This window comes from Tubulanus polymorphus, chromosome 4 (assembly GCF_964204645.1).
Source record: "Tubulanus polymorphus chromosome 4, tnTubPoly1.2, whole genome shotgun sequence".
Taxonomy (NCBI): domain Eukaryota; kingdom Metazoa; phylum Nemertea; class Palaeonemertea; order Tubulaniformes; family Tubulanidae; genus Tubulanus; species Tubulanus polymorphus.
Window position 1 is genome coordinate 12,586,686 of NC_134028.1, and position 23,550 is coordinate 12,610,235.

General features: G+C 36.2%; 1 protein-coding gene across 1 annotated transcript in view; it reads right to left on the reverse strand.

Annotated features, from left to right (window-relative positions):
• LOC141903569 (uncharacterized) overlaps positions 1 to 23,550 on the reverse strand; it is a 122,134-nt gene that overhangs the window by 68,378 nt on the left and 30,206 nt on the right. The window contains exons 5-9 of the mRNA XM_074791747.1: positions 22,814 to 22,916; positions 20,764 to 20,831; positions 18,365 to 18,435; positions 9,864 to 10,024; positions 782 to 875 (exon numbers count right to left, since the gene is read on the reverse strand). Coding sequence (XP_074647848.1) covers positions 782 to 875; positions 9,864 to 10,024; positions 18,365 to 18,435; positions 20,764 to 20,831; positions 22,814 to 22,916 — 497 coding nt within the window. The remainder of the gene's footprint in view (positions 1 to 781; positions 876 to 9,863; positions 10,025 to 18,364; positions 18,436 to 20,763; positions 20,832 to 22,813; positions 22,917 to 23,550) is intronic.

The window sequence follows — 23,550 nt, forward strand, 5'->3', positions numbered from 1 at the left end:
TTTTCATAGAATACTCACCACAATTGGAAATGAAAAATGCCAAACCATTAGGAAGCTACAGGACTCTGAATTCAGGCCAAAATTGACATTTAGTGGCACAAAAAAATGTCACAGGCCAACTTGAGTCCGATCAACCCAATCTTGGAAAATTCAAAAATGTACTGCCAATCAGCCATCTCGATCCTGACGGGGCCAGTTTACAGGCTGAAGATGTGTCTAGGGTAGATACATGTATAAACCAAATATAAAGACATAACATTGAAGCTTCTTCCCAAAATGAATGAACGAAAATTGGAATGACGAAAAGTGAATGCAATAGACCGCTGGGACCCAAGTGAGCTAAAGGGCCATCTTAGCCGCATCAGCTAAATGGACTGGATTATTTAGACACTCAAGGACTGCACTACAAACAGACCTCACCAAAAGTCAATTTTGAATTGAATTGAATGAAATTTTTCTCAAAATTCGGGTCGACAGAAATAAACAACTGGGTAAAATAAAAGGTATGACACATAGAAAAATATTGAAAAAATATAGATTTTGGTTGTTTAAACTTTTGGCATTTCATAGGAACTCTCAATAAATCTGAAATATGACATACACTTAAGTAAAAAAATGAGGTATTGAGGATTATGCATGACTAAGATTTAGTTTGGACCCTAAGCCAAAGGGGCTCAACTGAAGTACAGTGGAGAAGTAGTACAGAAGGCTGCATGCAGGAAAAAAAGCAATTGTAAAATCTAATTAGATTTGATACAAATATTAATGTGGAGTAACCAACCTGCTTATGGCTCATGTAGGGGCGTATATCAAGTTTTTCAGTGAAGCTGATATGTCGACTAATTTTTCCACCAAAAAATCTGTTGTAATCAAACCTGGAAAAAAAAGATTCCATTGAATCAAGCAATTGTCAATTGGCGGATATCAGGTCACAAGAAATTACAATTTACAACAAATTCTATCAAACAGACAAGAGCCCCATGGGGTTGATGCAGCAGCTTCACAAATTATAAATGACCTGTACTTCAATTTCATATTTCAAATATGCTAGATCTAGGAACAGAACGAATCCATGAACATTAAAAAGGGCAGTATCCATGCAGACAAAACAAGGGTTTAAAAATATTTATTTCAGTGCAATTTTATACAATTTCTAGGTACTGAGACGTCTTATTAGTTGCTGGTAGAAAAAGTGCCCAGAAAAATATTGCCGTTGTGTTTTCTAAACGGCATAGGGAAATACATTGCGACAGGAGCACGTGCTTGTTGCATAACCTAGGAGATTTATACATGGTTTGTATATATATATATATATATATATATATATATATATATATGTATATATATATATATATATATGCTCTCCCAGCTCGATTTACTATTTTCTATTTACTACTTAGATTATGCTATATTAGAATTAGTTATATCAGTTTTTTGACGCCTTATAAAACGTTACCATTATGAAACCTAAACAATGCTAACCATTCAGCGTCATTTTACAAACGACAACCGTAAATCGATGTGCAAAACGTCACAGGTTTATGTGTACACATACAAGCCATTTGGCAAAATATTATTGATAAAGATGTAGAATGGCTCCCTATGATTATATAATGACCTATATTTGAACGTCGAAATGTTATATTGCATTGAATATCATGAGAAGACGTATTGTAATAGTAAAGGATGTATGATTATATCAGGAGCGTCAGGCATAAATAGAAATGATAAGTAAATCGGATTATTCGGTTAAATGGCGGATGTATACACGATTTGGAAGTCTGATATAAAAGTCAGACCCTGACATGGGGATGCTAGTGGAATGACGAAGCTATCTACGATCTGAGTAGGGCCGGCGTGAATTTCATCGGCGGCTACAAGCGGTCTATATAAAAACGTGTAAACATATAATTTCAATATTCAAATGTTTTAGAAAATATGTTCGATATTAGAGGTATGCAGGTTTCATGAGATTAGCAATTTATAATAGCATAACTGTCACTGATGGCATGTGTGTAAGGTGACAATTCAATTCAATACTTTATTGATCCTTATTTCATTGAAATTCCGGGATAAAATTCCCAAATTCAATAAAGTTACAAATTTTAAACTAAGAAAATACAAAATACAAGACACACGGGTAATTCATACAGAATAACATGAATAAGTTATTTAAATGACAATGTCTACTTCAACCCAGACTCAAGTCTAGGATATCGAGTGACAGCCAAACCGGGATCCCGGTCGACCGGACCGGCTGGCTACACGATATGCTCGAAGTCATGATGAAGCAGACATCAGAAGAGCTCTTTCTTCAACCATGGAGGCAATGAAGTTGCAGACCAGCTTAGAGGCAAAAGTGAATCGAAATCGGTCACAAGTTGACAATTTTTTTTTTAGAACAGTCGAAGACTGGATCATCTACCCAATCGCCAAATCTCATAATTCCCCAAATTTCTTAAAACTTCGATTTCAAATTTGCAACTCCACATTAGCTTATCCCAGAAATTCTACATTTTTTCGCAGGCGTCAAATAATTTATTAAAGTTAATTTTCATGTTGATAAATCTACTGGTTAAAATGCCTGACATTATACCTAGGCATTCTTTATTACTTGTTTTTCTATGCCATTAGGTATTTAACTTAGTGGGGATATTCTCAATACATTAACTTGATCATTTGCCATCACTCGTTGTGATGTCGCTTTAGTGTGAAAGGATATCGCAATTTATTCCTTACCTTTCTGGTATCCTTATATAAACATTATCATCATAATTATTTTATTTTATTTTTATTTTCTTATTTATTTGTTTTGGTTTTTTTTTCAGCTCAAACTTATTAAACTAATCCAATTTCTTTGAATAGGGCCTATGTGTTTTTTGAACCGGATAATTTTTCTGATTTAGTTAACAGTGAAAAATTTCTACATTTAACATTCTACAGTGTAACATACATAGTCTCCCAAGTAAGATTGATAATTTGAAAATGTTAATTGAAAACTTTAGGCATCAAAATATTGAACTACATGTAATTAGGCTCTGTGAAACATTCCTTACTGATCATAATGCTCAAACATATTTTACCAGGATACTCATTGTATGAAGAACACCGTGAAAACTTAACTAGAGGGGGAGTTGCACTTTTTGTGAAAAATACTTTATCATTCAGAACGCGGACCGACCTAAACTTTTATGAGGAAGGCAAATACGAATCTTGTTTCATTGAGATCAGGAAGAGCAAATCCTTTCAAAACAATTTGATTATTGGTGAAATCTATAGAGTACCTGGCACCACTGTGAATGACTTTATCTCAATCTTTGATAACTTACTTAAAACAATCAAAAAGGAAAAAAGTGACATTATTCTTGGAATGGATCAAAATTTAGATTATATTAAGATTAATTCTCATAAAGAAACATCCAAATTTTTAGACTGTAACCTAAATAGCAATTTGTTTCCTTCTATCTTGAGACCAACTAGAATTACTCACTCAAGTGCTACCTTGATTGATAATATCTATTTATCACCAAATCTCTGTTCACGGGCCACTAGTGCAGTTTTGACCACTCATATTTCGGATCATTTACCTTGTATAGTATCAATAAGAGGAATTACCAAGTATCGAGAAAGCACTGAAACCACCAAGCGTAACCTATCTTGCCAATGAAAGTTTCTCTTATTTTATCAATAAACTCAGTAATATAGTGGATGATGTAGCGCCTGTAATGAAAGTTAAAGCTAGAAATCACATTAGAGAAGAATGGATGACGCCATCCATTCTAAAATCGTCACGGAAATGTGATAAACTATGTAAGAATTGTATTTATCTAAATAAAAATGACCAGAAATATAAGTAATATGTCCTATATAGAAACAATCTGAACTATATCAAAAGACAACAAAAACTTGATTACTATTCAAACAAATTAACCATGTTTAAAAATAATTCTAAAAAACTCTGGCAATTTATGAACACAGCTATTGGGAAAAACCGAGATAAAACTTCAGTGACAACTAATAGCTTTATAATTAACGGCAACGTGACATCTGATCCAATGATGATTTCAAATGGCTTTAATGATTATTTCTGTAATATTGGAGAAAGATTAACAAATGAGATTCCCAAATCGAACAGAGACTATACTAGTTATTCACCAAACCAAAACCCTAACTCAATGTTTCTTAGCCCAACAAATGAACAGGAAATCGATTTATTAATCAAATCTCTGCCCAAGAAACTCAGTTCTGGTCACGACAATATCAATATTTTAATAGTTAAAAAAGTGAAGCAAAACATTCTCAAACCATTAACCCTAATAATGAATAAATCTCTCGAGGAAGGAATTTTCCCTGATGATATGAAAATAGCGAAGGTTATCCCTATATTTAAAAACAACAACAAAGATCTTTTTTCTTATTACAGACCAATCTCGCTGCTGCCAGTTTTCTCCAAAATCCCTGAGCAACTCGTACATTCTAGGCTTTATTCTTTCTTAGTCAAGAATAATATAATCTATACGAGCCAGTATGGGTTTAGACCAAACCATTCAACACGCGACGCTATTAATGAATTTTTAGGCGCCATACTAAAAAATATAGAAAATAACAAAACATCTCTCGCATTTTTTTTAGATTGTCAAAATCGTTTGATTCCCTTGATGTTAGTCACCTTCTCTTTAAGCTTTCCCATTATGGAATTAGGGGTCATTGCTATAAATGGTTTGAAAGTTATCTTACAAATAGAAAAATGTATGTTAATTATAAACTGAGTAGAGATTCTCAATTAAAACCTATCAAATTTGGTGTCCCCAAGGGTACGGTACTCGGTCCTTTGCTTTTTCTGATATATATTAATGACCTTAATCATGACCTAATAAGTTCCAAAACAATTCTTTTCGCAGATGATGCTAATATTCTTTTTGAAAATGATAAAATTGATTCAATTCAAAAAGCCATTGACGAAGATATCAAGATGTTAATTGACTGGTTCCGTGCAAATTTATTAACGCTAAACAAGGCATCCACTAGAGATTTGGTCCAGTGACTATAACACCCACTAAATCATGCAAATTCCTAGGATTAACAATTGAAGACCAACTCAACTAGGATCCACACTTGAAACAGCTTGTCTCTAAAATTAACAAAAACATATTTCTTCTCTGTAGTGTAAAAAATGTTTTCCTACCATAGGCTAAACGTCTACTCTACCATAGCTATGTACATTCCCACCTTACCTATGCATCAGTAGCCTGGGGCCCAAAGCTATCTAAATCCCAAGTAAATACTTTATTCAAACTGCAGAAAAAAGCCATCAGATACATTGATAATTCATCATTTAACGCCCATACTAGTCCTCTTTTCAAAAAGTATAAAATCCTCAAATTTGAAGACCTTGTCGAATTAGAACTGATTAAATTTGGCTATCAATACGTAAATAAAATCCTTCCACATCCAATTCTCAAGCTATTTAATTTTAATTCTTTACACCATACATACAATACCAGAAGAAAAAACCTACCCAGAATCCAATATCATCGTACTCAAATTTTCCAGTCATCTGGCAAAACCTCCCAATCAAGTTGAGAAATGCTAAAAGCCTATCATCTCTTGTATCTAATATCAAGAATCTGAAGCTGAATAGTTATTAATGAGCTAATCCATAAATATTGTACTGTGATTCTCCTTGTCTATTACTAATATACTAGTACATTTACATACAGTAATCTCTCATTTACATACAGTAATCTCTCATTTGTGTCTAAGGTTCTCGAGAGAGTTGTAGCCAGTCGACTGCGTGAGTACATGGATCGTAACCATCTTCACGATGTCTTGCAATCAGCCTATAAACCAAGGCATAGCACAGAGACAGCTTTGCTCAAGGTGCAAGATGACATTCCTACCCTCATCGATCAGGGTTCAATTGTGATACTGATACTACTCGATCTTAGTGCGGCATTTGATACGGTAGATCACACTGTGTTACTCTCTCGCATCAAACATTACCTAGGCATCAATGGAAGAGCACCCCAATGGTTCAAGTCGTACCTCACCCACAGGACATTGAATGTTACTGTTAACGGCCATGCCTCTGATTCATACTAGTTAAAGTGTGGGGTACCACAAGGCTCAGAGTTGGGCCCCTTACTCTTTCTTATCTATGTGCTTCCTCTGGGTGAACTGATAAAATCATTTGATATTGATAGACATGGATTTAGAGATGACAACCAAGTGTACAAGGCAATTAAATCCATCCATGATCCGTCACGTGTAAATCAACAACTGTCAAATGTTGAGAAGTGTTTGGTCACGGTGTATAAATGGTATACCGACAATTTGCTCAAAGCAAATGCTGGAAAGACTGAGGTATTTCTCTTAGGTACATCGCAGCGTCTCAATATTACCGACATTGAATCTCTCATGGTCGCGGGTGTTTGTGTCCCTGTTTCAAAGTCGCCGATCTGCAATCCCGGTGTTATGTTCGATCATGAAATGTCTATGAGTGCACATGTGAAATCTGTTTTGAAAAGCGGATATTTTCACATTCGTAACATTGGATTAGCTAGAAAGAATCTGAATAGAAATGCTACCAAGGCACTTGTCCAAGCTCTTGTCTTGTCTAGGCTGGACAACTGTAATAGCCTTCTGGCTGGAATAACCAGTGACTTGTGTGGAAGCTTACAGAAATTACAAAACTGTGCAGCACGATTAGTTTTGCGCACCCCAAAACGAGAGCATATAACTCCCGCGCTCATGCAGTTAGACTGGCTACCAGTAAAAGCAAGAATTGACTTCAAAACACTACTGCTAGTATTCAGAGCTCTTACCGGAATAGCACCGGCCTATATTGCTGATCTAATCACTGTGTATACCCCAAGGAGAACACTTCGATCATGTAACCAATTCAAACTGTCAGAACCATCATTCAGCTTATCTATATTTGGCGGCAGAGCCTTCTCATCCCACGCACCTAGACTCTGGAATCAGTTCATCGACTCAAGAGAATCTACACTTACCAGTTCAAATCTCATATCAAAACAAACCTATTCTGCCAATACTATTCCCTGGAGCGCAATTGAACTTTGTTTTTTAACATGGAAAGCTGCGCTATACAAATCCATATTTATTATTATTATTATTATTTATTACATTTACTATTATTTTTACTATTATTATTGTTATCATTGCCTTTATTCCTATTGATCTTCATCTGTTTTCTAACATTATTATATCATAATTATTACTATTATTATTATCATTATTATTATTATAAATATTATCATTATTATTATTATTATTATTAAGTATTATAATCCTTCCTATTATTATGAATATGGATGAATATTATAATGTTATCGATATTCATATATTATAAAGTAACATTTATATCTATTTATATCAATTTGTATTGCACCTTGCACGTAATGCACGTGGGCACAGTGCCTTAGTAATGATAAGTACAGCCCTAGGCTCGCACTGTCCCTCATCTTATGTCTGTAAAAACTATGTTTTACTCCTATATTGTATCTTGCATGACATAAGGATGAAAAATAAATTATATATTATTCCCATCTGAATCTGCCACCGAGGTCTTAATTAGATCATTTCCATGACATTTTTTGCAGAAAATTTGTTTGGAAAGATAGGAAATCCCTTAAAGAGTGATAGAAACACATCATGTTAAGGGTTTAAAAAAGTAAACTTTAATAGTTGAACCAAGTAAACTTTATGAAACTGAGAAATGAAACAATCTTATCGCAGCATTATACGCACGTAAATAGACTCTGTCACAAATAGACATGCTCCGTACAGCATAAACCACTGAGGCCATCCCAAATTAATGGTCTGTTTGCTGTAACCCGACCGGCCCGACTTCAAAGGTACCGAGTGAAAACTTTTTTCTAGGATTCATTGAAATAAATTTCGTTTTTGAAAAAAACGGCCGACCGACTGACCCACCCACTGCCAATGTATGAGCTGCGTATGTTTGAAGTCAAGTGTGCATCGTGTGAAAACATGCCTTGATGTGTGACCTAGTTTAAGTTTTCAAGGAAACTGGCAGTGTCCCAATAAGCTGCCATTCATTCTTAGTGACTATATCGAGCTGGTATTGTAAAAGCACGCATATATACTAATGTGCTGTTTCATTTTGAACAGAGATGACACTCTGGACGAAGTTATAATTTCAGAATTATTCTTGAAATTTAGGCTATAAGACAAATTTCCCGTGCACAATGCAGATTTCTGATATCGTTACCATGTAAAAAAGGTCATAAATTAGTTTTTTTTTATGCCCATATTTTGCTAAAAGAAATTTCTACCTACCTACCGACTCATCCTGAAAACTTGAGTCGGTGTTACGGCAAACAGACAATTATTTTGGGATGGCCTGATGCTGAATGATTTCGTTTTCGTATAACATACACTGTGTATGGAATTTAAAAAGTTTGTTCAACAATTTATTGTTAAAAACTGAACAATTATCAAGATTCATTGCCTCTTTATATATTTCAATATATATTGTTTATTTAGCCAATCAGCGTGCATTAAAAAATATTCAACCCGGACACTTTCTTGGCAGAGGCTTTCTCTAACACACTTCACAGAGGTTCATACGTAGAGACGACGCCCCCCAATCGAGGTCATTGCAATTTCATACACAAGAGCTACGAATTTTCCCGCCAAAAACAGTTTTTCGTAGAATTTTGTCATCGACCGAGGTTTGTCATGTTTTCAATCGCATCGATTATACGTCGTTTAGGCCGGGAACCAATATAAACATACGCTCACATAAAAAAACATACCATGATTTTACATGAATTGGCTCAATGCCAACTTCACATTGCTGACAAAGGTTAACCAAAAAGAATCAAAATCTGATCAGTGTTGCAAACGTACATACGTACAGAAAATCGGGCTCCAAACACGATTGCATACGTAAGGACATAAAAACGAGTTCAACTGATAACACTTTATACCATATTTAATTACTTAAGAACAGTTATCAGCGTTGCTCAGACTACGGATTTCGCTGGAAAAACGCTGGAGGGCCCTAGTGCGTTGACATTATTTCGGTGTTTAAATGATAAGTTTTTTTTAACAAAATAAACTATTTTCATAAAAAAGCCATTTGTTTCCTGGAATATGTAATAAAACTTCGACTTCGTCATCAATATTTCTTGCGACTATGATTGAAGCTCCCATACTCGTTAAAGTCGAGGTCAATGAGTGATATAATCGCGGCTGAAATCTCAGCTGGCTAAATAATTTATGCTGGTTTTTACGGTAAAGAGTAGCGACTGTCTGAAACTGCTAAGGATGATCCGACCTTAGCCAAATTCTACAAACTTAAGTTCACTGTGTAATTGTATCCGGAGCACTCTCGAGTCTGTCAGCATTAGCCCTGAATATCGCGGGGCGCCAGACTTGATCAGCGCGCGCGCTGTACGATCAATATAACTATGTACTTGTTCTATGTTACACACACACAGCGAATGTATTGAGCGTCGCTGTAGCAACGCGCTACAGCGGCTTGAACTAACAAGTAACGTTGATTATTTTATAACCAAATTTGAGCACTTATAAGCATCAGAATCAAATATAAACCAAGCTGCACCATCTGAGATAGTAAAACACATATATTTTGTTGTGGCCCAAATTGCGGCTTATCATGAATGATTATATGGGTCTCATATGAAATATAAAGGCTCTTAATAAAATACTCAGTTATAGGCCAAATTCTCAATTTTTGAAATCAAGATGGCTGCCAGTGAGCCATCTTGAATGTGAATATCATTAACTCAAATGGACTTCATCTCAGAAATATACTGAAAAGTTGGGTACATATGCCCAATAACAATAAATACCTTTTTAGCTGGATTGTAAGTATGTTTGATGGCCGATGTAAGGTGAATCGTTTTGTGGCAGAACCTTTATGTTTGCAGCGAGGGCAGTTATATGCATTATCACAGTCTAGAGTTTCCGGTTGGACAAATTTCTCAAATGCTTTCTGAATATTTGGTACACTCTGAAAAAGAATAAAAAACCATCAAAAAACCTAAACCGGTATTGATTAAACACGATAGCTGGAATTCAGTAGGGCATTTTATTGTGCGTGCGATTACGATTATCTTATAAATGGAGGAGAAACTAATGTTGTCCACAGACAAATAAACATACTGTTAAAACAGCAATACAGAACACTCAACTATCTCAGAATAACTGGTTGGTAACCTGTCTAAATAAATGAGCTGTCGGGAACTCCAGTATGGCTAGTTGGTTAAATCAGGGATATCAGGCATGTTCAAAAAGGTCGGAAGTTAGAGGTGTATTGTGCCAAAGGCACGAAATTGCGAGTGCCGACGGCGCGAAGCACTTGCAGGGGTCCTCCCGGAGAAAATTTTGAAATCTCTAGATGCCAGGAGACGAAAACAGCTTCACACTAGCTCTTAATTTACTTGCAGCACCAATCAGATTGCCTGTTGTATAACAGCTGAGGTAAATTTCATGGAAGAACTATCAATGCCTGAATTGGAAAACCCTGGCTAAAATAAAATGGGATATCTGATTGGCTAATAATGACATCATTTAAGCTGTGCACCAGTCCGTTATGGCAGGGTTTCATACCGTGGTAATCTCGATGCCATCAGGTTCGAATCCCAGACAGGGGAGGATGGCTTATTCATGGATTTCCAGGAAAAGTGACTCACTGCACACATTCAACACATTGCATGCAATGAATGACAAACAAAAACAAAAATATCACCTGAGTTATGAATGCTTTTACGGTTCAGTCTAAACTACAGTACCGGTATTAAAAGTAAAATTCACAGAATGCTTTGCAACACAGCAATTAAATTTTCTCAACGGTTCCACATTGATCTCAGGGATGATCAAAATGAATCATAAAGGTCGGAAATCCGACTAAGGTCGGAAAATTATCACCCCTGTTAAATAGGCCTAAATGAAAAATTTGACAGCGACTTATGCGATTTGCTTAAATAAAAACGCCTGAAGTGTTTATCAGTGGGGTATTTCAGCAACCAATCTAAATATGGTGAAAGTTAAGCCACGTTTCATTGAAAACATGATTTCCTTTAGAATAACTGTTTATCATCTTATATATGAATGAAAGTTATAACATCAACTAGCCAATTGAGATTAAAACTAGAAATGTTCGGGCATCATGAAAACATATTACATTGTTCATTCTTACTCTAAAAACTATGCAGATCATTTCACTTTAAAAACTGCCCTGGGCACTACTGTGAGAGTGGGTGCCTCAGACAGTGGTAGGCAGGAGCAATTATGTCAGATCGATTTGTTATGGCCAGTAGTACAAAAAGATCGACAGACCAATGTGTATCACTTTCAAAGACTTCTTAATAATAATTTGTCTGATAATAACTTGAATGAAAATCTACGACTAAGTTTAATTCATTCAAAAAAACGTATTTCACTGTATCAAAAACGCGTGTATTCATAATGCGCGCGGCAATTTGAGCCCATACTGTCACTGTGGGTTGTGTGTGCAGTATGAGATACTTGTGATCTGCCAGCGCACGCTTGCCTCGTGTTGTATGGCCAGACGCAAACTGTTGCTACGCAATACGTCTGCAGAAAATGAATTAACGCACACAACTCAGTGATAATTTCAATCTTACTGTAAAAATCAAAGGCTTTCAATGACATTGTCTGCCAAACTTTCGAATTTAAAGACTCCCACTGATATTCCCAGCATAAAAAAGGTATCTAAGACCGCTCGGTACGGACTCTAGTGCAAGGGGCCCATTCACACTAAGTGATGGAGTCATCCGCAACGAACAAATTATTAATAAAATATACTTCAAAAATCTTTTTAATATTATTGTGATCAACTGCAACCCAATATAATGTGAATTAATCTTGAATACAAAATTGCTGGATCTATTTTTGAGAGTGTATTTAACCCCATTTATCGGATCTTTCGTTAATTCAATGACTGTAAAAATGATGTGCTTTGGTTCACGGTAAACATACATGACACGATGCTGACACACTCATAATACCTCTCTCCTTCCTTGAGAGCAAATAAAAGCGGACTACTACACTGGCAGCCCAGCAAGAGTATTTCAATCACAATGTTCAATTGAGATCGGCAATGAATGTATTTATTTGTGTAAACACTCATGTGTGTGATGGGATAGGACTAAGTCATCTATGTTTGCATGTCTCGCTTTGGAGGTTAAATATGGCAGCTCTCATCCGCTGTTAATTCTGCTGAGGCTATCCCAAAATAATTGTCTGTTTGCTGTAACACGGACTCAAGATTTCAGGATGAGACCGTAAGGTGGAAATTTTTTTTTTGCAAAATTTTAGGGCAAATAAAAAACAAATTTATCACCTATTTTATATGAAGGGAACAATATCACAAAACTGCGTTGTGCATGGGAAATTTGTCCATAGCCTAGATTTCAATAATAATCTTAAAATTCTAACTACGTCTGGAGCATCATCTCTGTGTTCAAAATGACACACTACATTGTGCATTGGTCATATGCGCACTATAACATTACCGGCATTAATATAGTCACTAAGGATGAATGGTAGCTTATTGGAACACTGCCAGTTTCCTGGAAAACTTAAACTAGGACACACTCGACGCATGTACACACGATGCACACTTTACTTCAAACATGCGTAGCTCATACATCGGTAGCGTGTCGGTCGGTCGGCAATTTTTATCAAAAATAAAATCCATTTCAATGAATGCCCAAAAAAAGTTTTCACTCAGTAACTTTGAAGTCAGGTCGGTCGGGTTATGGTAAACAGACAATTATTTTGGGATATTTTGGGATAACAGTATCAAATCATTGTATACAAGTTAATCAGACCTGCTTACCCCAAAATTTTAACATCAGTAGTACTACCTATTTATTTCAGTAAAAATAAGCTCACATCAGTAGTTTGAATAAATATTTGTCTGTCAATACTTTCCAATTAAGCATCAATAGTTTTATATCATAAAACCGAAAACAGAATTAATCAAAAAAATAAAATTGAATATTCTTTACTTTTTACATTTTTCATTGTTCCTCCGCTCAATGAGAACCAAAATCTGAGGATCGGAAGGATAAAAAACCTCAAGTGTTCTTACTTAACAGACAGTATGTTAAAAATGTGGCATTTAATCCCAAAGTCAGGAAAATAATCGTTTAAAAAGAAAATACAACAAGGTATATTTCTAAAAGGAAATATACTGCGACAGGTGGTTTTGCAAAGTCAAGATTAAGATCAAAAGCATCTAAGGATAAAATTCTTCGGATTATGGAGGAAGAAGCCAAAAAGAATGAATAAATTAATGAAGATAAAAAATTGGAAGTATGAAAATAATCAACAAGCTTGTTCTTTGAAAAGAAGCACCGGCGATGAAATGTAGATTTAAAGTATTATATAATCATACATTACGAAAAATGGAATGAAAAGAAAAAAATGGCTACTGTTAGTATTCACGTAATCAAATTGTAGTAAAAACAGTATAAGAGAATAGAAAATCTTATTCAATATTAACCCTTTCAGTGCTATGGACGTGCTGTGCAAGCTTCTAAGGCGTCACTTTGTGTGCGGCTGACGTGCAGAGCACGCATATTAGCTATTCTTTTCAAATTGACTGCAGCACTATGGCGATCATTTAGTTTTGAATTGTCAGCACTTAACAAAGAAATCTTTCATATTTTTTTCAACAAATCGTCAAAATCTTGTAGATTGCTCATGGATGTTAGGCGGAAAAATCGAAATAACCAAAAATTTGAATTTTTTTTTAAATTCTGGCATTCGTTCCATAATATCACATCCGTTACCGTACAGTGCTGCCATCTCTCCATTATCATTTTTACTGGTTTTTATTTTTGATTTTTAGAGACTTTTTGGGAAAATGGTTGTTATTTAGTATGGTCAGCCATATGTATCAAAATGGCCGCTATGGGATGCCTAATGTCAAATTATGAAAATATATATTCACAATTAGTATTATATGTTTCATATGTGAACTAGGGGTCCAGGGACACCATGCCCACTTGGGAAGTGGTTTCAAATGCTCAACAATCTAACAATATCAATATTCAACGCCCCCTGATGACCATATAAAAAAACCAATGACCTTGAAACTCACCACAATCGTAAAACACGTCAGCAGCTACAATTTTGTAATTGATTGTGATAACAAATATGCCTCGTTACCAATTTAATATGAAAATACTACGTTATTCTACTATTCAATGCCCCCTGGTGACCATATTCAAAACCCAATAACCTTGTTACTCACCACAATCATAGAACATGTCATGAACTACAACTTTGCAATTGATCGTGGTAACAAAATATGTATTGGTACAAATATATTATAGATATACTAAGATATTGTATTATTCAACGCCCCCTGGTGGCCATATACAAAAACCAATGAACTTGAAACTCACCACAATAATAGAACACGTTATATGCTACAACTTTCTAATTCATTGTTGTAACAAAATATGCTTAGGTATCAATATAATGTCGAAAAACTTTTTCCCACCTACAAATGAGTACTAATGACACCAAGATGGCCGCCAATTGCGTCATATTTGGCTGATCAACAATACCTATCTCAGGTATAAAACATCCCTTTCCAAAGACTACCCATCAGCAATTGCAATGAGAAATGGCAAACCAGTAGGAAGCTACAGGACTTAGAATTCGGGGCAAAATTAACATTTTTGGGCACTTAAAAGGCCCTAGGACGACAATCTTGAGTCTGATCGACCCAATGCTCGTTCATTTGTTATGCTGGTCAAATATATACGAAAGATAAAGGTAATTGATCAAGGCGTCTTCAAAATTTCACTCAAAAAGTTCAAAAACGTGTAAAAAGTGCTGATTTTGGCGAACAACAATGGCTGTCAGTCGGCCATCTTGATTCTGACAGGGCCAATTTTTGGGCTGAAGATGTGTCTAGGGTATATACATGTATAAACCAAACAACAAGACATTACCTTGAAGCATCTTCAAAATAACTGGATTCCGTCTATGGACGGACGGACGGACGAACGAAAAATGAACGCAATAACCTGCTGGGACTTAAGACCCAAGTGGGCTAAAAATAGATCAATTGCAGTTATTTTTTCTATAAATCAAATTTTCACAAAAAGGCTCAGCACAGGGCAAAAATAAGCCACAGCAACGAAAGGGTTAAGTCCGACGAGAGAAGAATTAGGCCTAAGAAATTTAGTCACTATCCGGCGGCTTAAAATAAAGAAACTCCTCAAAATGAACAACCTCAAATGCAAGATCTTTGCTTTCAAATAGATTACAAGCGAGTAGAAGTTTCATATAAATCTATATTTTTTAGTTTTAAATTTTGTACCCAGGGGATCTAAAAATAGTATTCATCATTAGCGGGACATCGATATAGCAATTTTTTTCGGGAAATGCGCCGAGTCCATGCTATCGCAAAAAAAATTCCCTCATTGCTTGTAAGTAATTAAAAAGTTGATAAATGAAAAATAAGATGTTGTTTTCTGAATACTTATAGATTCTTTATTCTATTTGTGTTCTGACTACTTAACTGTGGAAATCCAATGTATTTGCATTACTGGGGACAATAAAGTATTGAATAAAGTAATAATAAAGTATACTTGAACAAGTATTAATAAAGTGGTGGTATTGGAAGACACCAGGGGGTTCAGTCATCTTAATATGCTTTAGCACCATGGCGCTGTCGCAAAAAACCATTTCATTTTCATTTTTATTTTGCCTTCTCACATTAAACCTACCTTCAAAAAAAAAAGCCTGGCCACACCAAATACAGTAAAAACCACAGTTAAGTCAATGAGTCTCTAACCCCATTCGTTTACCAGCTGAAGAAATATTTATCTCGAAGTTTATTCATACTTGTCCACTACTTAGTATTTTTCAGGACACGATAAAATGTTCATTGAAAGTTTATTCATTTTAAAAACTTTTCATACAAATACGGTATGAAAACGTAGTCATAACGCGCGTGCCAATGTGAGCATTGCTATGCAGTCACGAGTGACTGTGTGTATAGCGTGTGTAAAGAGATTATATTGATCATACACAGCAGCAATCAGTGTTGCCAGCACCTAGCTTTGCTATATCCGGAAGTATTTATTGACATACACAAACTTGCGAGCGCCGAAGGCGCGAAGCCATTTCGGGGGGTTTGGGGGTCCCCCCCAAAAAAATTCAGAAATTAGAAGCTTTTTCCGAGCAGTTAGAGCGATCGTGAACCCATGAACAACTTATTATATTCTGGAAGGTAATGGCTCTTTCCAATGTGGCACATCCTCATTCGTTGACGATCAGCATCTTCTCACGCATTACGGGTCGAGTCCTGAATTATTGCAGTTCAAATGCGCCGATGAACGCTCACAAATTCAAGATCGTAGCGTTTGAGCGCTTAGTTGGCAAGGAAATATTTAAAATTTCGTTAATAATCAATTTATCCGTGAATATTATGCAACTCATTTTCCGGGGAACTATCGCATACGGGCCTATTGAAAATAAAAAAAATGGAACATTCAAAAAAGGACGGATCATAGATAGTTTAGGCCTAAGCCTATATAGATGATCATAGATGTGTAACTTGAAGGGACGTACCTATGAATGCTCTGATAAAGATGATCTAGTACAAGCGCGGCGCATCAGCAAGTCAAGTCGTGGTTACAGTACAGAAGTTTATTGAACTCCTAAATTTTACAATACACATTCGAGTATAAAATCAATAAAGTTATAAGCACTACTCTGTATACTTACACAAAAGCCGCTCGACCGCAGAGCTGCGCGGCGTCGTCATGACGATTGGTGGTGGTGGTGCAATCATCACAGCGAATGCGTATGGGTGGCCGTTCTAATAAAAATTAACGGCATTTTCGCGCAGTAAGGAGAAGAAAATTTCCGGATTTTTTTTTGAAAGTTTCGATTTCCGGAACTCCGGAAATTTCCGGAAGTCTGGCAACACTGAGCAATGCAGTGAAAAGAATAGATAGATGCACGTATACGCCACTGCAATATAATCAATACTCTGGCCCGATTTACGAGCAGTAGAAGTAACCGAATCCGTACTCCCGTTTTTGAAATTCATAACCATATTAACAGATGTGATATACTTTAGCCGTATTTTCATACAGGAAGATAAAACAAATCCGGATTTTGAAAAGAACGGATGAAAAACCGTAGTTTTTACGGAGCATCCTTACTTCTGTACTTAGCTCTTAAAATCCGTAGCAAATACGGAAATTCCATGGGGGTAAGCAGGTAGAATTGGAAATTTCCCAACTAGCAAAATGCTAAACAACAACATGAGTTTTGTCACTGCAGTTCCCTTTTAATGAAGAAATCAATAATTTTTTGTAAATAAATCTTAATGAACCCGACTTACACTGGTTGCCGCGCATGCGAGCGAGGGTGGCACTCGCTTATAATGCCATAGGTAGTAATGCCAGGGGTGTGAAAATGCCAGGTAAAAATACCATGCCAGAAGGGTAAATTGATTCGATGATTATAAGAATCTAGTGTATCAAAATGTTCAAACTATTCATTGCATTGTTGCCTTGATATTATGAATACCAGCAAACCAACTCATTGAAAACTAACTACCTTTAACAAGAAATTCAAGATGGCAATTTTTGATGGCAAATAACCTCTATTTTCAATTTTTCATACCTGCCCAGATCCTCACACTAGGTTTAAGAAAAATTCATTAGGAATTGCAGCCTGTATTGCGCTAATGAGTTGTCAGGGCACGGCTGACACAGAGTGAAATACAATGTCTCCCCAGTGGGCATTATAACAGACATTATTACAATTGTAATATGTTATGATAATTCGATACAACAATAACAACACACACCTTTCACACAACACACACCAAAGAATAGTATGGGATACCTTTCTATATATACTACAACAATAGTTATTGTACAACTAAAGTGAGACAGAAGACCCCACATGGTACAGACTCGCTGTTTACAGTGTGCAATTCTCTCTTATGTTCCTAAATCCCATTTTGAATGCAGAAGATAAGAGATGGCAAATGTCACTTAAATGCACTTCTGAGGGATGGGGGGTCACACACAAAAATTGTTGCTGATTTTTTTTTTCTTTTAGTACAAATTAATTTTATTAAACAAGTCAATGGTATACAAAATGAATACATGCTAAGGTCCAGAGGACATTACAAGCAATTACATTGTTGCCGATCAATCAAAGTTCAGAGAATATTGGCAGAACCAAAGGAAAAGGTATAATCCATGGAGAAAACACACAGCAAAATCAGAACAGTCACACAAATTATTATTTGAGGGATTATCGTCATATCTTTACATACCTTGATATCTAAATTTATATCTTGGAATGGATCATACGTATTTGATCTCTCCTTACAACGCAAACACTGAACTATAAAAGAAAAGAACTCTCAATTAGTGCAATTTTTACATTCTACAAAATGGCATAGAGGTAAAACCAATGGACTTGCCTCTGAGAGAAGATCAAATTTGATTAAACTATGTAGGGAGGGAAGTTGCAACAAGACCAAGAAAGTAAGTTGCTAAGTTGATTCTACAAATTCTAACTAGTGTTTTTGGGTAGGTGAGGTAATTTTCAATATTTTTATTCAGGATATATGTAGAGTATGCTGAACATTTTTAATTGTGTCATTCACTATCAGCATCATTGGAGAAACTGATCGATCCCAGGTAACCAAGAGCTAGGTTTTTCATAATGGTCAAGAGCATTTTCGTCATTACCTCCTTGCCAAAATTATCATGGCAAATTCATGATTATATTATCAGAGGAATTATTTTTAAGACTTGAGAAAAGAAGATTATGCATCATTTACTACCATGCATTTACTCAGACCTGACTACCCAAAAATTTCAATTTCAGTATTTCAACCAATATTCAACTTCAATATGATTTTATCATTACTTTCCATATCCAATGTTCTTGCAGATGGTTTTTGCACAGCCCCAATGCAAATTAGATACCCAATCTTAAATAATTACCCATGGACAAGAGGTTTATCACAGCTTGATGAAATCTGATAAACTACAAAATGTATTAGAAAACGAAATATGGATTTAATTGATAGCGTACAAATTGTCGCAGGATCGTAGACCCGAAGGAGATATCGCAATACCGAGCCTATCGCGTCACAGCTAAAGCCGCAGCCACAGAACTGACGGTAATGAGGCCGCAAGGTCATCGCCTCTCAGGAAATTGCAAGCATAACACACACAATTCCCTCACGATGCTCATCCGAAGACGGATTCACGCGGACAGTGTCGCTCCTCCCTGAAACGTGACGATTGATTATATCCTAAACAATACTAGTTCACCTGTTCGAAGTTTTCCATATGCAAAATAAGTATTGCGTAAAATTCATCGGCATGTTCATACGCACGTTTTATTCACCAAAAAACCACTGGTGCATCAAAAATCCATTTTAGGATGCAAAATATTTTCAAATTAATATTTCTATTCATACAATATATATTTAGAATACGACGTTAGAATTGGCAAGGTAAATGTGTTACTAAACGCTCGAGGTCTATGGACAGGTCTCCGCAGCAGGCGCACAAAGCTCTGATTGGTGGTCTCCACAGCAGGCGCACAAAGCTCTGATTGGTTGTTATGATGCATAGGGAACCCTGTTAACGAAGAATCTCCATCGAAACATCATAAATGTAGGTCATCAGATGTTTATGCTATAAAACCTTGGATCGGAAAAATCGGCCATCAAAAAATATGTGAGGAATTGATATCTACGATTCCGGCTGTTTGCATGCGGCTAGGCGCTCATGTCATGAACTGTTTGCGCTCATAAAAATCAGCACCACAATTGAAAAATATTGGTAGGGGAGGAAGATAGAAATAATTAATATTGTGAAAAAATATTTTTTCAAAATTTAAGTGGGTGGTTGAATATCTTGGCAACCTCTTTGTAGCTGAGGATGCTGACATATTGTTAAACCAGAGGCATATAAGAAGCTCGTTTTAAACCCCGGAATTTACAACTAAAACCCTGACCATGACTTATACGCCGAGCGGTGAGTAATAGTTTGCTGCTTAGTATTTTCAGGTCACAAGAAATATCAATCAACGATTAATCAAGTGAATCAATTACAAATTCTACGAAACAGAAAATACACACACTGCTCATCTGCTATAATAGTTTAAATGATTATTCGTGATAAACAAAGTAAAAAAAAACTTTCATTTGAACGCCAGTAGAAACAATGCTTTGCCATAATTTTGATATTGGTTTGCCCAATAAGGTAGAAGCGTGAACTTCCCGGTATTTCCGGTATATCCCAAAAACAGCCAATCACATTCGCTTGTAGAGACACCGCCCCCAATTAAAGGTCATTGCAATTTTATATGCAAGAGCTGAGAATATTCCCAACAAAAACAGCTTTTCGAGAAATTTTAGCAAGGCGATTATGTTATCCATGGAAGTTTTGCATGTCTTCAATCGCATCAATTATATGTGGTTTAGGCCGAGAATGAATGAAACAAATGCTCGCATTAAAAAATGTAGTGCGATTTTAAATAATTGGCTCAATGGCAACTCCATCATCACTAACAAAGGTAAACCAAAACCTGTATATTTTAAAACGTAAATGTACTAGCATACTGACAGTCAAATTCCTGGCCAAAATACGAAAATTCCGAACAGGTAGTCAGGTCTGTTAACTTCCCGGTTATGTAGGTGTACTTATGTACCTTGGCTACGAAGGAATCCTCCAAATATTCGATTGATGACTGTTGTTTCTTTACTGTATTTATCTAACCTTAAAACAAAGAAAGAATTGTTCATGTTAATTCATCCATCCAGGTCCATATAATTCAAAAATATTTTATAACTCATTTCACAGAATAATTGAGTCAACTTGAATATGGCCAAGTCAGAAAGATATGTATACTCGGGGTAAACAAACAGTAATGGGGCAAGTTGAAAACAGGTATCGCGTACATCATAGGAAACAGCTGAGTATATACTGAATTGTTCATTGACATTGTAGGAATTGTTAGCAAAGGTCTGGAATGGATAAACCTGTCTTAACTCTCATATCAAGTTACATGGAAATCCATCAAGAATTACAGGCTGTAGTATGCTACAGGGATGAAAACAGAGGCATTTGAAAAACGCAGAACTATTAAAAGAAAATCTACAGCTGGCCTGTTGCAGGCATTGAAGGTGCAACGCCCAGTCCTCCCCTGGGGAGATTTTGGAAAATTTCAATGGGTTTTTGGCTCATATTCTACTTCAGGACACCAAGCAAGTGTGTGTTTAGGTAGGCCTATACATCTTTCATTGTTAGACAATAACTCGCTTTAAATTTCTATTGTAGAAAAGTTCAGTTTTTGTATTTCTACTAACAATGGTTAAAATATCGTAAAAACCACGCTGATATCATGGATAATGGCAGATCTGTTGATGGCCAATGCTCTCCAATTTAAATAGGGCCGGACATCTGTTGCCGGGCTGTTTATTCGGCAGTATATTTGATAGCCTCCGTTCGGTGCTGCCACCTTCATGGTCTGTATATAGTTTGAAGTTTTGGCGGGAACAGTGTTAGTCTGTTGGCAGTCGCCTTTCAGGCAACCACTCTGTAAAATATATGTTGATGTAATTTACACTGTTCCCGCCGGTCTTTCGTTGTTTAATGTTGGTTGGTGGAGTGGACCCCCGGACAGACAAGACAGACGAGGCCTAAAGGATTTACAAGAAAGCTCCGTCACACATCTAAGCTGCCCAACCTTCACACTAAGTTAGCCAAAATGTTCGTTTCTGGAAGATGTACAAAAGTGGCCACCAATCAGACATATTGGATGGCATTATGACCTAGATTCAACCACTGATATATATTATGTCAACTAACATTCTCATGTGAAATGTTCATGCTCTACATGAAAAACATTCCCAGTTGTATAGACCAAATTGTAAATTACTAGAATCAGAGATGACTACCCGTCAGCCACCTTGAATGGCGTAATGACCTAGTTTCATATTGTGATATAAAATGACATCTCATGTATATTATGAAATCTGGCTACTCTATAAAAAATAAATTGGCAGTTAACCCTTAACTTGCTGCAGGCCACTAGCCGACACACTGGGGAACTGCCATAAGTTTGTTTTGATGTCACAGGCCGTAGTTCTTAATGCACAGTAACTGCTGATACACGAGAATCCTACTCCGGAAGTTATTTCTCACTTTGATGTTTTGAAGAATTTTGACCTTAAAAACGCCCTGTAAATTTGATATTTTGGGTTTTTGATGAATATTCAAACATTTAGACTATAATCAGTAGCATAAAAAAGGTTTGAACGATGGATTTAGTTATAAACGTTGTCTTTATTTATGAATGTCGATGATGAAACACGAATTTCTGAGTATTTGACTTTCTAGGAGGTCTTTATAAACTGGACCCCCAAAAATGACCCCACCCAGTGCACCCCCTCTTCCAAAAATCGGAAGTTTAATCTTTCAGCAATATTCCGTGGCTATGACTATAACCTCCTACCTTGTTAAGTTTCAATGCCCTATATGAAATAGTTTAGAAGTTATGAGCATTTATTGAGTAAATTTCATAAACATTTAACAATAAAGCTGGCAGCAGGTTATGGGTAAAAGACCAAAAAGTTGACTTAACAGCTCAGCATTTAAGAATATATGCAGCATTTAAGAATACAAGCCACGTGGTACGTATATGAAGGAAAGTTTTAAAACCAATCAATTTTCAGAGTTTTTGCTTAGTGACTACTTACTTATTATTTCCATTCAAACATGCTTTTTGCATGGCATCTACTAGATAACGCAAAAATTCATGTGCATCCTCTTGACGACCCCAATGCATGTGCTTGGCAATTACTAAAAAATATTATATACTGGTATTTTGATATATTTATTGACTTACAGTAAAATGAATGCAATGATTAACAAAGAAGCGTTTGGCCTTGTCATTCTCCCCAAGCAGGGGGATTCGAACCTGAAAGCATCGACATTGCCACAGTACGAAACCCTGCCATACTAGACCGGGTGCGCAGCTTAGATGATGTCATTATCAGCCAATCAGATATCCCGTTTTATTTTAGCCCGGGTTTTCTCATTTATAGTTCTTCCGTGAAATTTACCTCAGCGATTATACAACAAGCAATCTGATTGGTGCCGCAACTAGACCTGCGCATCGGGTCTACTGTGTCAGGGGTTCGTGCCGTAGCTGAGTGTAGCGATGCAATCAGGTTCAAATCACTGCCATGGGAGGATGGGCTTTGTAGGCAGCGCACACGTATGTCAAAACGAGTTAGAATTCATCACACGGATTAAGCACATCGCTGTGATTATAGTTGAAGTGCAAACAGCAAGTGTCCACTAGTGAACAACTAGAAATCAATAGTTTTTCTTATGGATATACAGGGTCAGGGTCATAGCCAGCGCGCGTCCTACCCATCATTTACGACGTGAATAAATGAAAACTAAAATTGACGGCAATATTTTCTCAACT